General features: G+C 41.8%; 1 protein-coding gene across 5 annotated transcripts in view; it reads right to left on the reverse strand.

Moving 5' to 3' along the window:
• The window catches only part of eno4 (enolase 4), a 28,403-nt gene extending 6,017 nt beyond the window's left edge, over positions 1-22,386 (reverse strand). Inside the window, exons 1-11 of one of the 5 annotated variants that reach the window (XM_005917030.3) lie at positions 22,107-22,386; positions 11,303-11,431; positions 9,537-9,720; positions 9,109-9,224; positions 7,153-7,319; positions 6,950-7,078; positions 6,679-6,747; positions 5,160-5,324; positions 4,881-5,006; positions 4,584-4,758; positions 1,873-1,934 (exon numbers count right to left, since the gene is read on the reverse strand). In XM_005917030.3, the coding sequence (XP_005917092.1) occupies positions 1,873-1,934; positions 4,584-4,758; positions 4,881-5,006; positions 5,160-5,324; positions 6,679-6,747; positions 6,950-7,078; positions 7,153-7,319; positions 9,109-9,224; positions 9,537-9,691 (1,164 nt within the window). In that variant the 5' untranslated portion in view covers positions 9,692-9,720; positions 11,303-11,431; positions 22,107-22,386. Of the gene's footprint in view, positions 1-1,872; positions 1,935-4,583; positions 4,759-4,880; positions 5,007-5,159; positions 5,325-6,678; positions 6,748-6,949; positions 7,079-7,152; positions 7,320-9,108; positions 9,225-9,536; positions 9,721-11,302; positions 11,432-14,605; positions 15,256-22,106 lie in introns of those variants that run through there. The other 4 variants (XM_042218715.1, XM_042218714.1, XM_005917027.3 and 1 more) reach the window with 4 other exon arrangements.
• Positions 22,387-23,812: the final 1,426 nt, after the last annotated feature.

Consider the following 23,812-nt stretch of genomic DNA (forward strand, 5'->3'; position numbering starts at 1 on the left):
CAATAAAACTGATTCATGTTTGTGGCTGTAATGTGACAAAATGTGGGAAAGTTCAAGGGGGCCCAATACTTTTGCAAGCCATTGTATTGTGTAGATCAGCTGGTTAGTACTGGTGATGGTCACAGTAAGAATTGTCTGTAGACCTGCACTCCTATCATCTAGTAGATATTCAGAGGGCACGACCCTCAGGGCACTTGAGTAGGTCACTTGAGCAGTGTTGTTTAGCTCAGTGGGCAAGCAGTTGACCAAAGTCCACATGACCAGAGTACAGTGGTGTAGGTTCAAGCCTGACTGCAGAAATTGCATGGTGGTGTCAATTGTGGCGCCAGTTTCCCAACTGGTGGACTGCAAACAGAGAGGCAAACAGTCCCCAGCAAAAGGAGTAGGCAGCCCTGGTGGGTTAGGGTGAGGGAATTTGTTTACTTCCTGGAGGCAAAAAGGTCAACCTCTACTCTTACAAAGTGGCACCAGATCTGGTCGAACATCTGCGGATGGAGTCTCTGCTCCCCTGGCCTGAGCCCGGGGGAGAGCCCCTGCCAGATAGGAATCTGGAAGTAGACATACTTTAGCTTGATGGTGGCAAGCTAAAGCTTTGACAGCCTGCCTCACCCCCGGATTCATCAGCATCTTGCATCTTAGGGGCTGACGATAATGGTTAAGACCTCTTGAAATCCAAAATTGAGTGAAGTCTCCTGTCCCGCTTAAGAACTAAAAAGTAGTGGGGAGAGAACCCAGCTTGTCAGTTATCGGCATCCACTTCCTGTGTTGAACCTTTTCCCAAGAGGGCCAAGTTTTTCCCGCAGTATCTGGAATTGCTGGGGGTCGCGCACTGAGGAAAGGATCAAGATGGTCATTCAAGGTCTACGGAAGAACAGCAGGCATTAGCCCTCAGTCAAGGTAGACACCAACCAAAGGTCTGCCTCCAGAGCTGACCAAGTCGCCCTGCGCTGGGGAGACAGGGATGGGGATGGTTGGCCTGGTCCGAGGGTAAGTCTGGGACTTCAGAAGCTGGCTGATATGTGGAAGCCCTAGACCTTCTAGAACTGCTAGATCTCCTGGAGAGGCCCCTTGACACCTCCTTGGCACAGCAATGACTATCTTGAGCCTGCTGTAATAGTTCAGCTGCCTCCAGGCCAAACATCGCTGCAGGGTGAACAGGGAGTCAATAGTCTTGGTCATCCTGTCAGAGCTGGCACTGAGACAGCCAATTTCCCCAATTCAAATCAATTTTAGTTTGAATAAAGCGATATTGATTCATTAAATCCTGAATCTATTTTTAAATATAAATGTATTTTGCCAGAATCTCAGGTTGTAGTGGATATCTCTGGACCTGCTCTCATTTGCTCTTTTAGCTGTTTGGCAAGTTGTCGAAATAGTTTCCTGAGCTTTAAGATAGATATCCCCTTATTTGCACATGACAAATAAAGGGCTAGGTATATGATCTTAATTTATAATATTTGAAAAAAAAATGATAATAATTTGGAAATGCGAAAATATTGCCATCAAATGGAAATCATTCTAAGTGAGTCTGTGCTGATAAGCACAATACTTCTGAAACTGGTCAGTGCAATAGTGTGACTCAACTGGTTACCAGCTGGTTGCATTCTGGTTACACACAAAGCGAGGCTGCTGGGCACCTATCATTTTTCAGGTAAGGCACTGTCATGCAGAAATTCTGTCACTATTTGTAGACGAATATCTGTTTTAAATCTATGGGTTTGGCTATACTTTTAATGTAAGTAGTTCATGTAAATTTCTGTTTAGTGTGAATTTCAGTATAAGCAGATTGCTGCCGTCTGCTTATACAGAACTTCACATTGACACTGTTCGCCACCATGGCAGCATCACTCAGAAACCAGGAAGAAGACTTACTATATCTGACAAAGAATCCTCACTGCATGGCTCACTGCATGTAGTTCCCATCAACACAGAACCTGTATGCCAACAAGACACAAACAGACAGTTAGCTGTTACGGTAATGCACCATTGTGGCAATAATTTGCAATCTTTTTATATACCTATAGACTGTCAAACAGGTGTTTGCTGGAAAACCGTCTATTTGTTTAAGCTGAGAAATGTGAATTTCACATGGAAACAGTCTCCTTCTTGGGCTTCATTACTGAGCAGGGGAACATCAAACCAGACCCAGTGAAGGTCCGACGAGTACTCGACTGGTCCAAACCCCCAGATTGGAAGCAGCTCCAATGCTTTTTGGGTTTAACTAACTTTTATCGCAGCTTCATCTGGAATATCAGTAAGATCGTCTAATATCTCACTCACCTCTCCCAAGGTTCCCTTTCCGTGGGATCAGTCTTCTTAGGCTGCTTTTAATCACCTCGCAGCAGTATGAAGGTAAGCTACATCCTTTTGCTTACTTCTTTCGTGAATTCAATGTGGAGGATAGAGAACTCCTCCTCATCAAGTTAGCCCTGGCATCACTGGCTCGAGGGAACGCCCCAACCATTCATAGTCTGGACTGATCACAAGGACCTGGCGTATCGTCAAACTGCAAAACGGATGAGCGCCCATCAAGCCAGGTGGGCACTGTTTTTCACACATTTTCAGTTCTCTATCACCTACAGGCCTGGTTCACGGGATGTCAAGCCCGACGCACTGTCTCAGCAGTTTTCTTCCTCAGAAGACGTTCTGAAGGAGTCCTCAATCTTCCTCATGTTATCGGAGCTGTTACATGGGGGATAAAGTCCACAGTTTGTGAGGCACAGTACAACAAACCTGATCCCAGAACCAGGCCGCCCGAGTGGCTCTACGTTTCAACCCTGGTCCAGTCCTGAGTTCTCCAGTGGGACCACACGGCGAGGTTCACCTGGCATCCAGGCATCAATCAGACCATCTCTTTCCTGGAACGCCTGGTGGCCTACACTTGGCATACCAGGGAGCATATTTTAGCTTGCTCTACTTGAGCTCAAAATAAGCCTCAAACCTTTCCTTTTGCAGGCCTACTTCGACCTCTGCCGACCTCCAGACGACCATGGTCTCAGATCGCACTTGATTTTATGACAGGCCTCCTCCTTCTGCAGGAAATATGGTCATTCTGACTATTGTTGTCCAGTTCTCAAAACCAGCACATTTCGTGGCTTTTCCTCACAACAGAAACCACCCAAATCCTTACCAAACCTGTCTTTCAACTTCACGCGATCCCCTTGGACATCATATCAGACCCGGGACAAGTTCAAGTCTAGAGTTTGGAAAGGGTTCTGTCCGGCAGTCGGAGCCAAGGTTAGTTTGTCTTCAGGATTTCACCTGTAGACTAATGGCCAAACCGAATGTACCTACCAGGAGTTGGAGGCAGCACTTCACTGTCTCACCTCCACCAAACAGAGCACCTGGAGTTCTTACCTCACTTGCATCGAATATGCCCATATTAGCCTCACGTCTGCTGTCGCATCACAGGGCTACCAACGGCGGCTGTTCCCAACAGCTGAGAGTGAGCATATGGTTCCCTCTGTTCAACATCATCTACGCAGGCACCGCCACATCTGGAGAGCCACCTGAGCTGCCCAATGGAAAACCGATGGACTGCTTTCAGCGCAGTACATTCCAGTCTGAATCAAGTCCAGGAAACTGGCTCCCAACTTCAATGGGCAGTTTGAGATTGACTCCATGGTCAACCTTGTCTCAGTCTAGTTGAAGCGTCCTCGGAGCATGCACAGAAATACTCTTTTCCATGTGTCTCAGCTCAACCCTTACATGTCGGTGATGTTCTTCATTGGATCGTTGTACTTACCTCAACCTTCCTGGAACCCTTCTTGTTTCCTGTGGACCCTGTTGGATGAACGTGAGCGTGAGTGGATTTCAGTGTGGAGTGAGTCTGTGAGCGTGTGAGTCACAGAATGTGTGAAGAGGAGTGTAGACGTGTTACCCTTGCCCTGGACCTCCCCTGGATGCCCTGGACCTCCCCTGGAGCCGTGATCCTTCATCAATGTACATATGTATATATCTTACCTGTATGACCCAGAGTCCTGCATTGAGTCCAGCCTGACCAGCTGTGACAGCAGGATTAGACCACTCTGAGATTGGTTAGTTTTACCCTTCTGATGATGTACAGGCTTTTTATTTAATCCAATCCTCATTTAGAAAGATGCAATATTGGGTCATAGCTGTGCATGTTGAATTACACCAAGAAGCATGTAGTATGTAGTATTTTACATGTATGTTAGATGTTGAAAGAGAGAATATGTTGGATCAGTTCTTTTTGCAACAAGTTACTGTATATTACTCAGTTTGGAGTGTAAGAGAGTAAGGTCAGCAAATTTTTAAGAGTGAGCCTGAGATGAACATCACTGTCTGCTGTGTGTAAATGTGTACCAGATGCATTGTACCATTAATTATACAGGTTGCGGAAGAAATCATTGACTGTTGAAGAGGAAGCATAAGGAATACTCCTATTGCAAACATTTCATTTTTGCAACTAACTGAGTTGTTCACTGTTACTTGGACCTGATGTAACTGGTAAATGGACTGGTTCTTACATAGTGCTTTTCTACTCTACCTGACCACTCACTGCACTTTATGCAGTTTGCTTCATTCATCCATGTGCCATCTTTCTCTTCTCCAGCTGTTACCTTGTTGCTCTGATGTCATGTGGATCAGGTCACTGACTGTTGTCTCATTGATATGTTTTAAGATATGGCCTCTGACTCCAGGAAGGGGAGGTCCCTGTGACTTGTAGGAGACATCAGAGAGCAGTGAACACGAGTTTCCAATCATACTGCTCAGCTTCTCCCACTGGTCTCTGTCCTTATGAATTAACAGACACAGGAACATGAATACACAGCAATCATGAACATTTTGTTGACAGCAAAACTACATTTAGAGAAGACACAGAACTAGTCCAAGATTTATTTACTAGCCTTGCTTACCTCTTGCCTAAATGGGTCTATTAAAGCCACCACTGCTGGGTATTTGCTGATGAGGGTTTGGTACAGGTCGACTAACTCATCGGGCGATTTCAGAACTCCAGTTGCAACTTCATACTTCCCCTTAGACTACAAGAGATTAGAGAATCCAGCAAGAAGACGATAAATCTTGTTGTTTTTTTAAACTGATGTGCTTATGATGTATTTGCTTTGAAAAAGTTCACAAGAACATGTCAACACATTATTTTCCATAAAGTGTTTGACTATTTTTGGTGAACTTACAGGGTCCAGGAGCTCATGAGCAGCACAGTTCAAAGCTAAATGGATCTGTGTGCCCAGTGGAACTCCAAGGTTGGTGCAGGCTTCAGCGATCAGATCCAGAGGCTGCTCTGCTCGCTCGTGGCTTACAGCCAGGGCCCCGCTGTCACATACAAATGTTTCGCTGGCCTTGGAACAAGCACATGGTTCACATAAGTAACTATTATATATACATTAACAACTGTGAGACACTTTATTGGGTGCACCTACTCAGTAAAGCTAATCAGTGGAACAAACTCGCTGTATTTAGGCATGTAAACATGGTGAGTAGAACTTGCTATGGTTGGAATAGAGACAAAAGCTGATTTTATTGAATTTCAACATGGCATGACTTTTGGTGCAGACAATCTGGGGAAGAAGAAAGAAGAAGAAAAAACATCCAATGCAGCTCTTCTTTGGATGAAAATGGCTTGTAGATGGCAGAGGCCAGAAAGAACAGCCAGGTTAAAGCAGGAACTATAATTAGCCACTTACTAAACAATTGTAAGCAGATAATCACTACATGTCCTACTTCAAAACGAGTCCAGCTGTGGAGCAGAGGATGAAGAGGAGAGTGAAGCTGCAGTGAGCAAGGTGCTCATCAAAATTAGACTACATCATCCTAATATAGACTAAAACTTCTGACTTGCTTTCACACCTTACTGAAAAATAAATGAAATAACTGTGAGGGCAGAAGGCGGTCCAACCAAACCTGGTACTTGTAAAGTGACAATGTTGGTGAAAGTATGTTTTTGTTTAGATATTTTTGCTGCAAAGTAGCTTAGCTGAAGCTACATGTGGATGACAATAGACAAGTTTATATTAATACTGTATATCTGAATGAGATAGTCCTCATCGCAAGGTTATTAGAAGCCAAGAGTGTCAAACTCCCACTCTCCACTCTTTGTTTTTTAGTTCTAGGGGTCAGTCAGCAGGGCTGAAAATGAAATGCAAACCATCCATCCATCCATCCATTCGCTTCCGCTTATCCTTTTCAGGGTCGCGGGGGGCGCTGGAGCCTATCCCAGCTGTCATAGGGCGAAAGGCGGGGTACACCCTGGACAGGTCGCCAGTCTGTCGCAGGGCAAACACACAGAGACAGACAACCATTCACACTCACATTCACTCGCACATTCACACCTAGTGACAATTTAGATTAATCAATTAACCTATCCCCACAAGCTGCATGTCTTTGGACGGTGGGAGGAAGCCGGAGTACCCGGAGGGAACCCACGCAAACACGGGGAGAACATGCAAACTCCCGGGGAGAACAATGCAAACCATTCACAGGTAAATAGAGGAATCGTTTAAGAAGCATTTTAGATCTTTAGATAAGCACAGATACATTAATTTCAAATTTAACAATGAACACTGAATACAATTCTCTGTTATATTTTTCAGGAAATCTCTGAATCCTGCCTCCGCCGTGTGCATTCTCTGCCCTCATACAATCTGCTGAATTCAGCGCCTACTCTTAAAATTAATAAACAGCAATGTCCCTCACCCCGCCATTGGTTAAAGTTTTCATTATTCTCATCATCTCCTTCTGTACCTCAAGAGCCATTGTGATGATCTGTGGAAGAAGGTCAGATTTCAGTATGTTTTATAAACTGTAGAGTGAAAAATGGAGAATATAAAGAAACCAAGGTGACTTATTAATAATCTACTGCATCAAAACAGCAAAAAAGGAAACACGGAGATCTACACACTAACTGTGAGCTAGTCTATGGAGGACGACAACAGGAAGAAGTAAGCCAAAGGTTTCTGTTTTGTACTTGTTTGACTTGTTGTCCCACTTTGGGGATCAGGATCACTTCCTCCAGTAAATTCAGTTTTCCCGGCGAGGTCTTGCCACAGCTGAGCAATGTCACCAAGGAAACAGGGATGTGAAACTGTGCCGGAGGCTGAACAAAACGAATAACATTATTATATGTTGTTTCCAGCGTCGAATATCCAGTATGTGTTTTCATTATCAAACCTCCTGGTTCCTCAGAGCTGCTATGTATTCGTACAGATGGATGCCCTGTATCTGTGCCCCAGTTTTGGCCACAGCCAGCGACACTGAGCCAACAGCCAAGCTTCCCTGTAGAACTGGCTTTTGTGGTTCCACTGCAGGAAATGGCTTTTCCACGATGCTCTTTTTATCTGTAATATAATAAAAATCCCAAAAGAGTTTGGAGCATATTTCTGGCTTGTAACAGAGAAAAAAACCTAAGATTAATCAGAGAAAGAACCTGAACCTCCACAAGAGCAAGAAACAGTGAGAGAAGCAAAACTTCCAGTCTTGTTTTGAACTCAGTTTCTTTGTTTTTAATCTGACCACAGTGGTGATTTTACACAGTTTTTATAACACAGTGACCAAAACATTGAAAGTTTTAATTTTAGGGTAATGCTTCAAAAAACTGGACCAAATAAGACCCCAGAATTGATTCAAGATGGCTCAAAAGGTGCAGGACTACGAGAACTTTGATTTTACTGATCGCTCACAAACTCCTGTTTACACTAAAAGAAAGCTTGAGCACACAGTCGAAGTTTGAAGGAGGGCAGGAGGAGGTAATGCAAAGGGTGGATGACATGAAGATAAATGATTCCCTGTGGTGACCAAAAAAGGGAGCAGCCAAAACAAGAAGAAAAACTGTGTGTGAGATATTACAAATGATTAGTTTTGTATTAAACTGAATGCTGTGAAAGAGCAGAGAGTGAGAGCTGGAGGGAGACATCGCAGCGATTAACAGGATGAAAATAAATCCATTTCAGGTGCCTCTTTGTATCCTTTCCTAACAGCAAACACAACACGATCAAACCTTTTCGCTTACTGCCTCATAAAGAGTGCCAGTCTATCTAATAATGAAAGGAAAGCTATCGGATAACAACGTCAAAATATTCAAAGTAGGAGTGGGTTTAAAAAAATCAATTTTCTGATTCCAATCAATTTTAGTTTCAATAAAGCGACATCGATTGATTAAATCCTGAATCGATTGTTAAATATAAACGTATTTTACCAGACATGTCACAGCTGCAGGTTTCATCACTCTGACCAAAATTCACCGAACCAGCAGCAAAAGAAGCTCAAACTACGCTTCACGTTTGACAAACAGCGTCATGAACTCCCTCTGACTTTGGCTGTTTTTTGCTTCCACCACCATAAAACCTCACTTCCTGCACAGCTCTCTCTCTCACAGTATTGAGAGACCAGTTTACCATCAAACCTCTGTTTTCTGCATTATTCATTGCCATCACGCACCAGTCTGCTGCTGTGTGCAGCGCTGCTGGCCACAGTTGTGTTTTTTCAAAAATGACCTCCGACAACAAAGTCTGATTTCTGCTGTTTAACAGCAAAGACGTGTAAACTTTTACAAATGATTGCTCAGCTGTGTCTGTAATCAAACCTTAATAACTCTGCTTCACTTCAGCAGCATCAGGTAATGTTCATTCATGGTTTGATTCATGGCTTTCTGACCTGCTATAAAAAGCCAGGCCAGGAAAATCTCCGTCATGCTTGTCTGTTTCATCCTCAATTACTTTGACACAAAGGCCTCTGCTGTGATGCTCACACCTCTGATGAAGTCTCACAGTGTCAGCTTTGTTTTATACACTTTCTGACTGTCTGAGTCAAAATTGAATCGATTATAGAAATCGACGATTGACGATACCCAGCCCTAGTTAAAAGCTCTTTTTGTCGGTTATGTGTTATAAAATAAAACACCGGGCGGTTTATCCTTCAAGCTCGGGTCCTCTACCAGAGGCCTGGGAGCTTGAGGGTCCTGCGCAGTATCTTAGCTGTTCCCAGGACTGCTCTCTTCTGGACAGAGATCTCCGATGTTGTTCCCGGGATCTGCTGGAGCCACTCGCCTAGCTTGGGAGTCACCGCACATTTGATGACATTTGATGACTAAAGACAGAAAGCTCAGGGCAGGACTTACCACTCACTCACCTTTATTAATGATCTTCTTGTCTTTAGTTTGTGGAGGAGATGAAGAGGGAATCACCTCAGGCCTCTCCCTGTCCCGGACCTCTTTTTCCTCCAGACAGCGGTCCTTAAAGAAAGTGCTACATCATTTCAGATGAGCAAATAAAAATGTGGTTTAATCAACGTAACAATCCCTGACAAGCCTGATTCCTAAGGAAGATTTTCAGAAGAGCAAGAGAAGTACAGCGTGAATGTCAGTAGACTGCAGTCAAATCTGTTTCTTACACCTCCCAGTTCATGTCCAGGATCCTGGCTTCAGTGGCCACTTCAGCACAGATGTGTTAAATGGTTTTTGTGACTGAACATGATATGACACGTGTTCCTTAAGGTAACACATAGCACTGAAAAATACTACTAATGAAGTACTACTAATAAGTAGTATTAGGTGCTACCTGAGTATATCGTCGATTTGTAACTGGTCACAAGGATTTCGGTCTTTCAGCATGCTGTTCAGAGGCTCATTGATCCACAGCACAGCAGCCATCACATGCTCAGTCCTCTCTTGACTCTCAGGGACCAAGTGGCTCGAAACAGCAGCTGATGACATGCTCTACACACCACAAACATGAAGGACTCCTTCAGAAGGGTGAAAAAGGTGATTTACTAGTACAAGGTAAAAGTTCTTATGTTGCAGGGTATTTACCTCTCAGTATAAAGTGCTAGGAAATGACATCATCTACCTTTTCCTGTCGTCAGGTGACATATAAAATGTAAATGAACTATATGGCTGATTAGCAAAAGGCGCTGCTGTTCTCTTGCACGACAGATTTTTGCAACTCTCTCATCTCTTTTTTCACTTGTAAAATCTCAGACATTCACCGTCAACTTAACTCTGTAGGAGTTCCTGACTCTGAAGTAGACTTCCTGTTTCCCCCACTGTCTTCCTATTTTCAAGTAGGGCTGCCACGATTAGTCGACTAGTCACGATTACGTCGACTATCAAAATGGTCGACGACTGATTTAATAGTTGACGTGTCGTTTGAAGCTTTGTAAGATCCTGAAAGACGCAGGAATAGCAGGATTTAAGAGTGTAATAACGGGCTGAAACAGAAGATGGCAGCACTGCATGTACAAGGATGCCAGCTGCCGTTAAACCCCGAAGAAGAAGAAGAAGAAGCAGCTGTGTCCCAGAATTCATAGCGCGGCCCAGCTTAGTTTCCAACAATGGCGGCAGCTAGTTAGTTTTAATATTACTCTTATTATTCTTTCTGGGTCACAAAATAAACGTTTAACATATTTTCAGGGGAGAATGTAGCTGTGTAAACCTCAAATATCTGCTCAGTTTATCAGGACACCACATATTTTCAAAAGCGCTCCGACGTTTTCAGAGACGTCTGTTACCCACTAGCTCGATAGCTAGTAAAGAACATTCAGTGTGAGTGTTTGGGCACCGGGTACACTGAGATGTACTGCTGTATTAACCAGTACCAGTGGAGTTTAGATGAATGTCAGACTTTCCAGCACTATCACACAATGAATTCCTCTTAGGTCAAGTCAAGTGGCTTTATTGTCATTCCAGCCATGTGCAGTGGCACACAGTGACTCCAACACCATGCTACATGTGCTACATGTGACAGACAGCCTGCACACGTGCAAGTGTGCAAAATGGCAAAAACCAAAACAAAGACAGTGCAACACCAGACAGTGCAAGAGACGTGCAAAACTCAAACCAGGTAAACTCATATGTATGAAAATGCTGGTGGCCACGAGTGCGACCCCTCAGACATTTAGTAGATTCATGTTTGAAAATCCTACGTGACTTCCTTCTTCAGTTATCGCAATTACAAGATTTTTGGAAAACTTGACCTCTGACAGTCGAGGCGACTAAAATTGAAACTTGTCTGAGATTTTTACGCGATGCCTCTGTTGTATGAATTTCAAAATTCCAAGGTGCCTTGTTATCGAGTTATCAGTGCAGGGCCACCTGGCAGGGTGACAGCCTGGCTGAGGGTAAGGTCATTTTATCCTTCACTAAACTGAGAGCTGATTTAAGGTCGTACGTCATAGCCAAACAAACCTGCTCCTGCACTAATGAACAACATGTTCTTCAACCCTTTGGCTTGTTCTCCAAACTCATCCATATCACATTCAGCCACAGTCACATAAGAAAGCTCTGAGTTCACCAGTTAAAGGCCACAATGAGACAAATGACTTTTACCTTGTCCTTGTTGTGAACAACACAGAAGACCTCTGCCTCAACAGAAAGTCGTCCTCTGGCATCGTAAACCTGCCGTCCCGTCACTCTGCTGATTCTCGGTGGTGCCGCGAGGTTTGCAAAGTAATCCGCCTGAAGGGATGGTTATGGTTAAAAACACCTCGCAGTATCTGAGTGACGTTATTTAACCAATTCTGTTTCCTCCTTACCATCAATGATAGCATGGTTCAGTAGTTACAGAGTAAACACAACATGTGTAGAAAACACATTTTATTTACATTTTAAATTCACCTGTAAAAGCAGCAGCGACGTGTGCTGACCAGCGGCCACTCTCACAGCCAAGGAAGTGCTTGCACACAAAATACATCATGTAGCCATTTTTTTACAGAACCAGATATGCACAGTGTGCCTACAAATATGTGCAAGAACGCACATGAAGCCACATTACTAATGTTACCAGGCAAAAACAGCAGACTGTTTGTAACTGCTCGTTATCATACACTGACGTTTTGTTTGGGGAAGATTAACTGTGAGGTGATAATGAATATTTACGTGTTTTCTTATGAATACACTGAGGCTTCAGTGACTTCAGCTTGATCTACACACTGTGGTGGTCTACATGCCCTTCAAAGCCAACAGCACAAAAACGTCTGACAACTTGGAAGTTCTTAAAAAATTACCAAAGCTGACAGAGGCGACTGCAGATATCAGCGTCACAATCTTTGACCTTGTTCGTAAAGCTTAGTGCTCCACAGCAGAGCACTGAATAAACCTTGGAGTGTTTGCAGTAACCTTATTAATTCTGTTAATTCTGTCATGTGCCGGTGGCACAGTCATCACCGGCACAATGCACCTTTCAAATTCTTTTTCAATTTTAAATATGTTCATATTGTCTATTTTGTAAAATGTTCAGATTGTCTATTCTTATTTAATTCACTTAATGTACAGAATTCACCTGCTTGCTGCATACATGCTACTACTGCACATTCACCTAATGCATATAATATATAATGCTCTTCCTCTCCCCCCTTTTGCACAAGTCGAGCAGTGTGTCAGGTTACATTTCACTGCGTGTTATACTTGTATGACTATGCATGTCACGAATAAAGAATCTCGATATCAAATGAACATTTATGACAGGACGTGCTCTTACAGGCCTTTGAGATCTAACAGCACGAAAGCAGCAGAGGAAACGGGCTAACGCTGTCATTCCAAACTATATTTGTGCTCATAATGTTTGTTGTGTTTCCACTTTGGTTCTTTCAGATGTGCGATGAGCTTTCCAGCATGCTGGCCACCATGAATCAGACTCTTGTAGAGATTAATGAGTCCTTGTCATTGTTCATTTGTCGGTGCTGAAATATTAATACGCCCAACTGTGAGATATACATGTATAGTTTAAAACGGTCATGACAGGTAAAAATGAAGTGTTTTCACAATGACCGCATCAAAAGTGCTCACTGAATTGTCACGGGCTAATAGCTGTACCCAGGCTGACCGTCCTTTCTCTTACACTGAACATGATTTACAAAATCACATCATGTTCCATTCAATATACCTTGAAAGTAGTGAAAGAACAACTATAATCTCATCAGAGCAACAAAGAAGCCTTTGGACACTTGAGCACTAGTGTCTGTTTTCATGTTAACCTTACACTACAATAAACACTGAGATTTCTGCCTTTCAACACATAATGTCAATATTGCAATAAAAGAAACCAGCCAATACACACTGACATCTTCTAAGTTTGCAAAACTAAGGCTGCATTCACTGCATTTAATTTAACATTAAGGGGCACTTGTTAGCCAGGAGCTAGCCAGTTAATTACTGTGTATTCAACATAATCTAGTTAGCATAACTTGTAAGTCCTAAATTCGTCTTATAGCTCATGGGGTTTTCTTTAGAGGACTAGGTTTGTTAAGTAAAGACGAGTAAACATAATTTTCTGCAAGCTGCAGCACCTTTGCCTGTGGAAAATCTCTGAGCTTCTGCACTGATGTATCCTTTAGAAGGCAGTAAAAATACACCGACTGTACACTCGAGGCCTCACCTGGTTGCAGGAGTTGCACCAAGTATATTTGCAAAATTAGAAAAATTGCGTGGTGCACAACTGAGCGGCATGACACCAGAGTGTTACCAGTGGCTGTTAATATTAATGGGTAGGCTGAATCAAAAAGTGGGTCAATAGACTCCCATGTTCAAATGGCAAATTTTACAACCTGAAAAACACCTTCGTGTTATTGGTATTTGAAGCCTGGTACAAAACCAGATCGGGCCTCTATTTCTTCTTTCGTCTTAGAGGCTACTGGAGTAAAGGGCATAGCTGCTTCACCTGACCAACGAGCAGCCAGTTAACATAGCTGTGTGCTGTCTGCTTCCCAATAGTGGGAAGAGTAAGAAAGTAAGTAAGTAAACTTTATTTATTGAGCGCTTTTCACAGACAGACAGTCACAAAGCGCTGTACACAAATATTAAAATATTAAAATAAACAATACAATCAATAGACATTATATACAATGTAAAAGATCAAATGAAAATAATGTCAAAAATATAAAATATGTAGATCAACAAAAGGCTTGTTTGAACAGAAAAGTTTTTAACTGTTTTTTAAAAGAATCCACAGAGTCAAGCAAACGTAGTTGTAGTGGTAAACTGTTCCACAGCCTTGGTGCAACAGACTGAAAGGCTCCGCCCCTTTTGTCTTCAGTCATGTATGGGGAACAACTAAGAGACTCTGAGTCTGTGGGCGGAGACGACGAGCAGCAGTGTTTTATAAGAAGCTTGGATAAGTAATCTGGAGCCATTTAGTGCTCTGTATGTTAAAACAAGAATTTTAAAGCGAATTCTAAACTCTATTGGGACCCAATGTAAAGAATATAAGATGGGAGTGATGTGAACACGCTTGGTAGAGCGAGTTCGTAGAGCGAGAAAGTTGAGTACTGTCTTGGATTAGTCAACATGATTCCCACCAGTGACAAAACATTTCAACATAGTGTTCAAAATCCAACTTTCTGAATCAGTGTGTCAAACGTCACTAAGAACTAACTGATTCGTGCATCACAGGAAGGTGATGTCTGAAACCAACAGGTGACGTCAGGTGGCTGAGGCTATCTTTTATTTACAGTCGTTTTGTTTGCTCGTTGTGATGGCTGTGACACCCCGTCACGCTGCTGTGACAAACAGCACCTCATATGTGCTTACAAACAGGAAATACCTTCAACAGAAGAACAACAAATACACTTCAAACAACCTTCTGTTTGTTTGTTTTCTAACATCACAGGGACAGAAAGAGGCTCACAGTCCTACCAGGTACCCGTGCAGGTCTGCGGGCCGGTGGAGGAAGAGCTGGTGTAGAGCTCGCTCCATGTCCTGGGGGACTCTGCTCACTCGATAAAACTCCGCGGCGGCGTTTTTCATTTCGTCAAAGTCGCGCTTGTCTTCGTAAACACGTTTACTAAACGCTCGGTGAGACATTTTTCGAGCCTCTCAGCTGTCTCTGCACGGTTTGTGGTTTTTGTTACCATAGAAACGTTGTGTTCACGTGACAACGGCAGGCCAGGTTTTTGCATTTCTTTCAGTTAGACGGAATAAGCGGTTAGCGCGGATTAAACGTGGAGATATTTCCCCGTGACAGTGTTTATCTGTGTGAGCTCGTCGCGTTCCTGCAGACCGGGGATGGCTGTAACGACCCCTCATCAATTAGTTAATGACTGATTACTTTGTGTTCCCCACTGTAACAATATACAGCTGTACACTAATATTGTGTTATCATGCCTTATACACCACAGTCGCACAGGTTACAGATGCTGTCCAGTCTGTGCATTTCAGCGTGAGATTTACAAATCTATGTAGTTCAATATCTGTAATCTTTCTGTGTATTTGTGGTAAAGTGACTCTGACAAATACAAACGTGATTTGGGAGATTTTCAAGTGTCAATTTAATTTTTTCAGTTTTATTGATGGAGTGCAAAATCACAACAACACTCACCTCAAGTCCCTAATTCCATGACGGGCTAATCTATTATTATTATTATTATTATTATTATTATTATTATTGTAGTGGTGTTTGTTGTTGTTGTTGTTGTTGTTTGTTGTTGTTGTTGTTGTTGTTGTTATTATTATTATTATTGGGGTTTTATTTTTACAGTGACTTGAGGTGACTGTTGTTGTTTGGTATTTGGTTGAGGGTAAGGAAAACAAACGTGTCTATTTCAGAGCAAACATGTTGAATAATTTTATTTGTGTGCGGCCTGTTTGATACACAATCGATGACAAAACATTATCACACCAAGTTTGACATGCTAACCTGTCTGCACGATACTCAAACGAATTATGTTTTGATTAATTTTTACAAAGTCTTTCAGTAAATCCAGCAGCAAAAGCTGAATTTGTGTTCTGGATTTGCATGGACCTGCTGCAAAGTCTGCTCTAAAATAAATCACTTATACAAGAATGTGCAGAGTACGTACAGGATAAGGTCACAGTAACTTCCATCGGAAAGTTGCCCTAATAAACTATTAGGATGACCAACAAAATAGTTTTGCACGTATGTGTATGGATGCCATTTGTAATGCTTTTGATTATTTCGTGTTCTGAAGTACGGCCCCAGGATTTTACCAAGTAGCAACTCGGTCAATGAATCTTATTAGGAAAAATTAACATCACGGTAAGTTTCATTTTTGTCAATGACATCATGCTTGCTTGGTTAGAAAATAAAATAGATTCGACATTAAATGAACAATAAGAACAGGAGCTGTTTACAGTCACATCTCACACAAAGAATATCAAACACATGGGTTTTCGTGTCGGATTGAAGGTAAAGCACCAGCATGTCAACAATGTAAAGAAAAAAACACATTTGCTACAAACTGTTTTGAGCAGATATGAAACTAAACCATGAAATAACCTGGTCGTGTTGACAGGCCGTATAGCAGCTGTACCACATGAAGCACAGGCCGCTCTTTCTGCTGCTGCTGCTTGTCTGAGCTGAGTTGGGGAAGTGTTAGTGAGAGTGTCACACACACTGCATCAGCTCCGTCAGTGCAGCGCAGGATGGCAGTCTGCAGCCTGCAGCCGTTCACAATGAAAGGATGAGCATGCTGAGAAATGGTTCAGTGCAAAGTGAAAAACAAACAATATTAGTCATCAGATAGACTTGATGAAAAAAACGAATATTGGCGTTTGACGTAGGCAAAATGAATGACTCCAACAGGATCGAAGAAAGCAGCTGTTTCTGTGAAGGACGTGCGATAAAATACTTTCATGTTAGATTGGATCGTCGCTCCCTTAACCTGTAAAAAAAGTTTTCCCTTCCCATCTTCCCCGACTCTAGAGGAGGTCAGCTATGCGCCACGTTAAACAAAAATAAAAAACAAACAACTTCATTAATTAATTTCATTTTTAATCGGAATATTGCTGAACGATAATATTCTAATATTTTCTTGCGGTCTGGGAAATGATCAGGACAATATTTGGAATGAGGCCTTAACCCCGCGCGTTTCATTACGCCCAGTGTCAAGTTATTACCGGCTGTGAATTGAACTCGCAAACATTCAATCTCACCACTGATGCCAACAAGGCCATAGGGCCGGCAGAATTCCTGACATCAGAAATATCTGACAACAAAAATACAGGAGCAAATGAAAAAAATATTCACAATGGCCACGTTATGCTGAAATCTCCGCTGGCCTCTCCCCTCGCTATTGCTTCAACTTTATATTGAAAGCGCAGGATGCAGCAATCGTCACCCGTCATTACTGTGGAAGTGCTCGTCCCACACTTCCACAGTTAACTTTGGATTTGAAATCCCATTGGACAGATACTTTTCTTTGGACGAGCGCCTCGGGGGTTCGCCCGGGGCTCGTTTTCTCTTTGTATTCAACATTTTGATTCATCATTAAACAACAAATTCAGCTGTAGTCCATTTATTCTGCTAACAAACAGAATCCAGTGTGAGCCTGCCGTCAGATGCTTTTATTTTGAAAAATGTCAAATTTGGTTTAATACAGGGAGAAGACAGGGGGACTTTTGTGCATCGCAATAAACACTGGATGTGCAATAAGCAGTGACATAAGATCTGACAGGTTGTTGCTGTGTGCGCTCGTGTCGCCGCAGCTCGCGGCTTTGTGAGCCAACGTGTCTGCAGCGACGGCCAAGGGTGACATTTCCAGCAAGTGGCGGGGATCACTTCCACATAAATAAGGAAGGATCAGAGAGTCAAGAGCTCCTTCATGGACACAGAATGAGGTTTACGGTTCAACGGCTGTATACATAAACACACCTGTCCCTGCCTCTTACAGTATGCGCTCATAACTCGGTCCACACTCGGGTTTTCTGCATCAAATGTCGGCTTTTCAAATACCACGCCTAATGTCATCGCTATTATAGAATACAGATTACCAGCATCCTTCTAATGAACCAACAAATCACACACGGCGCATGAAAGACTATAGATACAGGTGTGTGTGTGTGTGTGTGTGTGTGTGTGTGTGTGTGTGTGTGTGTGTGTGTGTGTGTGTGTGTGTGTGTGTGTGTGTGTGTGTGTAATTTCTTTTCTTTTTTTGTAAAAGAACAGAACAGAATAAAGACCGTGAGATCAACGATCATTTATTTAGTTTGATTTTTTCGTTTCCTTTTCACCGGACGGTGAGTCCCCTGTGGGTCAGCAAAGGGCCGCCTTGGTTCCCTCACCGAGCATATCCGGTGTCCATGGTACCAGAACTGTATTTATGCCACTACAGTAATTATGGAGAGATGGCACCGTGTGGTATTCTAAAGCCACCTCTCTGCGGTTAAATCATTTGAACCTTTTACTTCTGCTCATAAAAACATTTCCGTTCAATCGAACATCAGCTCTAAATCTCTCTTTTAAATCAGGTCTGTTCTTCAACTCAAACGTACTGATTTTATTGCCCTAATTAAAAACGTGTCCTCGCTGAAAATCAGAAACTCTTCAGTTACACTGCATACTGACATGCATCTCATCTATCAGGCCTGGAGCGAAACCTTTAGAAGTAAAACAAACTAAAACTCATCCAGGACTGTCAAACTGAGACACTTTTAACACACCAGCTCCTAAAAATGTCCATCTCTGCGCCCATGAAGCCGAGCCCAGCCTCCTCCTGGACGCTCTCACATCTGAGACTGTAATGGGCCCATCATTCGCTCCTTTTTGTTCGTCCTCTCGGAGATGGTAGGCTACATCAGCAGGGTGCCTACGGGCTGATAAAAAAGAGATACAACAGCAGCTGCCACGAAATGATTCGCGTGTGATGACTAGTTTGGGCTAAGTGACACAAATGGCATATGAAATTGTGCTGCGTGAAAAGTGTCTAGCGCTCATTTGTCACTTAGAACTCTGAATGTCTTTTTTAAAGTGCTGGCGCCCATTGAAATTGTCAGCTCGCAGTTACTGAGGAGCTCTGGGAATCCTCACACGGGCTTTGTTGGCAGGATGAGGAATACATTCTTCCCCGGAGGTTTGGCCAGAGGATGGAAGTCCTACCCAAAGCTTCTTGGAAAATCACAGTTTACGCCAAATTTTGGTGTTTTAAAACGAATAAAATGCTCGGGGATCGTATCGTTTGTAAAGAAGAAACGCACGACGATCTTTCTAATGTTAAACTGTGCAAGTGTTCTGTCTTTCTCTGCTGATCATCCTTTCATACAGGCCATTCAGAGTGGCGCAGACGACTCATCCCATCACAGTGAATGGGATGGTAACTGTTTATGTCAACAAACACGGATCATTCAAACGAATTCCCGTTTTAATTATCAGAGTGCTGACGTTAAACAGCTTACGCAGGGTCTCCACGGGTCACGCGAATAAAAGTCCGGCCTAATTAGCGTATTTTTCCCCTCCAGCCCAAAAAAAAGAAAGAAAAAAAGCAGGGGGCTCGCCCAGCTCTCCGCATGGTCGCCTTCTCTAATTGCGTCTAATTAAAATCCCATAGTCATGTTTTCAAACTTTACCAGGTGTGGCTTGAATGGGAACACTGGTGAGCTTCGACAGTCTCAGGCTGATATCTACACAAGAGTCGTTTGTGGTGGTGAAGCGCAGCGCTGATGTGATGCTACACATTTCCTCTGAATGTTGCTGTGTGTGTGTGTGTGTGTGTGTGTGTGTGTGTGTGTGTGGCCAGATTTCTGCTTTCTGGACATGCAGAATAAAGAACAGCAAAAACAGCTACAGTCGCAACAGGACGGCATCTCTCTGTAATCTCCTTTTTTAAATTAGTGATCCTCATCAGTTTGATGCCAACACACACAAACTTGTCACGGGTTCAAATATTCTGCAGCTCTCTCACACACGACTTACGAAATATTTTAAACGTGTAATAAGTCATCAGTTTTTCCATAAATGTTATAGTTCCCATGAATTATGAGGCAACTGCAGATTATCAAAAGGCTTAAGAGTCCGCAGACATGTTTTAAACAATCTTGTTAAATTTAAACCACTGTAACGCACTCATATGTCGTCATTTATCAGCCGTGCTTTCTCTGCGTACACACCTGTGTTTTCTCCACGCGTACTTAAGCAGCCTAAATCCCCTTAATCGAGGATATGGGATTTATGTGTGTGTGTGTGTGTGTGTGGGCTGAAGCGAGATGCAAATAAAATGGATTCACCCATATTTATATCAAAGCTAAAACGATAAGTGGGTGTAGTTCCCTGTTTTCACAGGTGCATCCAGAGTAAGGCAGCCCGAGTGAGTGCGGGTGGCTGTGCCGGCCATAGCCCCGTATTCAGACTGCAGCCGAGGGAGAGCTGCTGGGGAACTGTTCACCGTGCTTAGGAGGACGATGTATTCAGGACCGCCAGAGACGACTCGAACGTTTGTTTGCACAATGTACTCTACGGCACATCTCTCTCCCCCCTCTGTCTGTGAACACACACACACACACACACACACACACACACACACACACACTATTAACATTATATATATATATGTATATATTATATATATGTATAATATATATATACATATATATATATATATATATATATATATATATATATTATATATATATATATATATATATATTTATTGATAGTCTGCCAGAGTGTGTGTGTGTGTGTCATAATGAAATACTTCTTTCAGGCCAGCAAGGTGTCTCTACTTTCTGCACGTACCGCCCTCTAGTGGCGCACACAAATACTTCATCTTCTTTACCGTCATCCCATAACATAGTGTAAAGTTTGAAGTACAAAAACAGAGAGATTTCTGTGTGTGTGTGTATGTATATATATTACACACACACACACACACATATATGTGTGTGTGTGTGTGTGTGTGTGTGCTGTGTGTGTCGGGTGTGTGTGTGTGTGTGTGTGTAAATATATATACATACACACACACACACAAACACATATATGTGTGTGTGTGTGTGTGTGTGTAAATATATATACATACACACACACACAAACACATATCATCGAGATACAGCTGTGTGTGTGTGTGTGTGTGTGTGTGTGTGTGTGTGTGTGTGTGTGTGTGTGTGTGTGAAAATGTAATATATATATATACACACACACACAAACACATATATGTGTGTGTGTGTGTGTGTGTGTAAATATATATACATACACACACACACAAACACACATATATATGTGTGTGTGTAAATATACACACACACACACACACACACACACACACACACACACACACACACACACACACACACACACAGACAAATGTATATATAGGCCTATTTGTCTCAGCAGACAAATATTAAGGCAGGAATTTACTTCGGTGTCACAGTGTAACACTTCTTTATAAGAGGAGGATTTACCTCATTTTACACACACAAAATTAGTTATTATTTCTTTTTTTCTGGTGACATTATTTTGTAAATTTTGTAAATCTAAAATCAAGTAATCTAGGCTACTTTATGAAAAGAAGTCAGGTTTGTAAAATGCACGATCCTTTTTAAACCATGTTGAATTACAGGAAGCAGAAGCAATGAAAAAGAAAATGCTGGGTTGTAAAATAATATTTTCTATATTGTTCTCTTCTTCTTTATCAAATATAACCTACATTATAAGGTTAACACAAGTCAATGTAGGTTTAGTAAATTGTATCGTTGTGTATTTTTCAAATGGGTTTTTTTGTTTCGCTGCACTTTTTTGCACGGTGGCTTTAAAGTGTTTTTTATTTTATAATGATAAAGTAGAAACATGCTTGTAAATTTAAAGACCATTTTAATTAAACCACTGCTTTAGTTTTGCAACGAAGGACATCAGTTAAAGGGTCCATTTGTAAATATCGTGGTCACTGTCAGTGCTAAGCTAAAAGTGCTTTATCAGTGTGATAATACTGTACATGTGAAGTGTTGTGCATGAAGACAAAGAGAAATCTGACAAAATGTGCAGAATATTACTCGCAGATTTTTTTTTTATTTTACTACAGATTTTAGGACCTTGTCTATTTTTTCTCTCATGGAGAGAAAATCCAACATTCACATAATAGAAATTTATTTTTAAAGAGCTTAAGAAATTAAAATAGGCTAAATTAATTTACAAAATTAAATAAACACACACACACACACACACACACACACACACACACACACACACACACACACACACACACACAGAGACAAGACTCAGTAAAAGCTGCAATAGATCAAAAACTGCTAACAAGACATTTATGTTTTTAATATTAATTAAAAATGTAATAATTCCATAAACCTTAAACATACAATTGCAATTTCTTAATGAACTGGGTAGCTCTCTATAAATGAACACATTATGATTATACTCAAATCATGCACGTGAGCAAAACAAGTCAAACTCACTTACCCTTTGTGGAATCAATCCTGCCGACAGTTTTGGTTTTATGTGCAAGATTTTTTGGAGGATGTCGCCCTCTTAAGTTTTTTGTTGTAACCCCAATTTACTACTCAAAGCATAAGAAAATTACAGTTTTAAAAAGTGTCTCCATCTCTCTGGATAAGAAGGAAGAAAAGACAAAAAGTCATATTTTCACTGGAATTGTCCTTGGAGTGGAAAGCCAAGAAGCAACCTCTGCCCTCTCTGTTTTCAAGTGGACATCAAATGAACTAAAGTTTCTCTCATCTGTCCGCCACAACACATCAAGACATAGGCAGTGTGAAACAATACTGAAAGACACAAGTGGGGAAGGCCTAATACTGAGCGGCCACTAGATGGAGTAAGATGCTGAGCATCCTGTGAAACAAAACTCATCCTCAAACGATGCCAACCTCAAACTTTGGATCATCCCAAGGATAAAACACAAACAAGCACACAAAACAGAAGAAGAAATACACCAGGTCCTACTGATCTCACTTTAGTGGTGCAGTGTAGTGGAGGTCTGGGAGCTTTCTCGAGCACTTGTGACCATCACTTCATTTCTGACATTCTGTTGATTTGCACTACACTCCTTGAAAACCTTTAAAAAACAAGCATCAGTGTTATCAGAGCTACAATTCAGTTTGATATATCCTGTCTTTGGTTAGGGGGTTAACCTGTCTAAATGTGCACACATTTGGAGTTTGTGGACTGAAATGGTCGTAAGTGAATGAGGGGTTAATTTTGGCCAGGGAGGTCCACGAGGTAGACTCAGGTTTGTCTTCCTTTTTTCGTTTTTTTATGGCTTTGATTTATTTGTTAATTTAATTCAAGTATTTATCTTTAGGACGATTCGATTTACATTTTTTTATATCTGTGCACACACACTTGTGCATCATATTTATTGTTTGTTTCTATGTTTCTAAAGACTGAACAAAAACTCTTTGAAACAATGTTACACCTCGGAAGTGAGAACGTGTTGGAAAAGTGCATTGTTGTGGGGAAGCCCGAAAACACACATGGTGCAGTGAGAGGAGACACAGTTGGTCTAATATGGGCCATAGGAAGCACGCAGCAACACTATGTAGCAGTGTGTGTGTGATTAAGTAAACTGATAATATGTTGGGCATGCTAATGTTTACATATGCCACATAATTATCTAGTAGGTTTTACATTGTTGTGTAATTTTTGTGCATTTTGTTGTGTTCAAGTGACACAAATTTGTTCCATAGTGGTGTTGCATAAACACTTGTTATCTCTGGGCCATGATACAAAGAACCACATCCTCCTATTTGTGGTTGGTTTCTTCTTCTTTGTCTCTGATTCTGTTTGTTGTTTTTTGCACACTTTGCCAATTTCTGACATGTGACTTCAGAATCTTTTCTTACCAAAAAGATTTTTGTTGCAAACTTGACATCAGGAGGAAAAATTAATTCTGGTAAAGGAGATGAGACAGCACCTTATCTATATCAGAAGGCTAGGTGGGAGCATCAGGACAACGATATCAGAAATGTCTTCTTGGAGAAATATGGGTTATTATCTCTTTGTAGGGATCGTTCTGAGGATGATTTGGACTCTGAACACAATATAGACACAATAGACATTTAATATTTTGTCCAGTCAGGACATTAGTCCATACAAATAAAATCCTTTAGATTGTTGGCAACCCAATGCCAAAATGTTACAGGAATGTTAGC

This window comes from Haplochromis burtoni, unplaced genomic scaffold (genome assembly GCF_018398535.1).
Source record: "Haplochromis burtoni strain Fernald_Lab_line unplaced genomic scaffold, NCSU_Asbu1 Contig_22, whole genome shotgun sequence".
Taxonomy (NCBI): Eukaryota; Metazoa; Chordata; class Actinopteri; order Cichliformes; family Cichlidae; genus Haplochromis; species Haplochromis burtoni.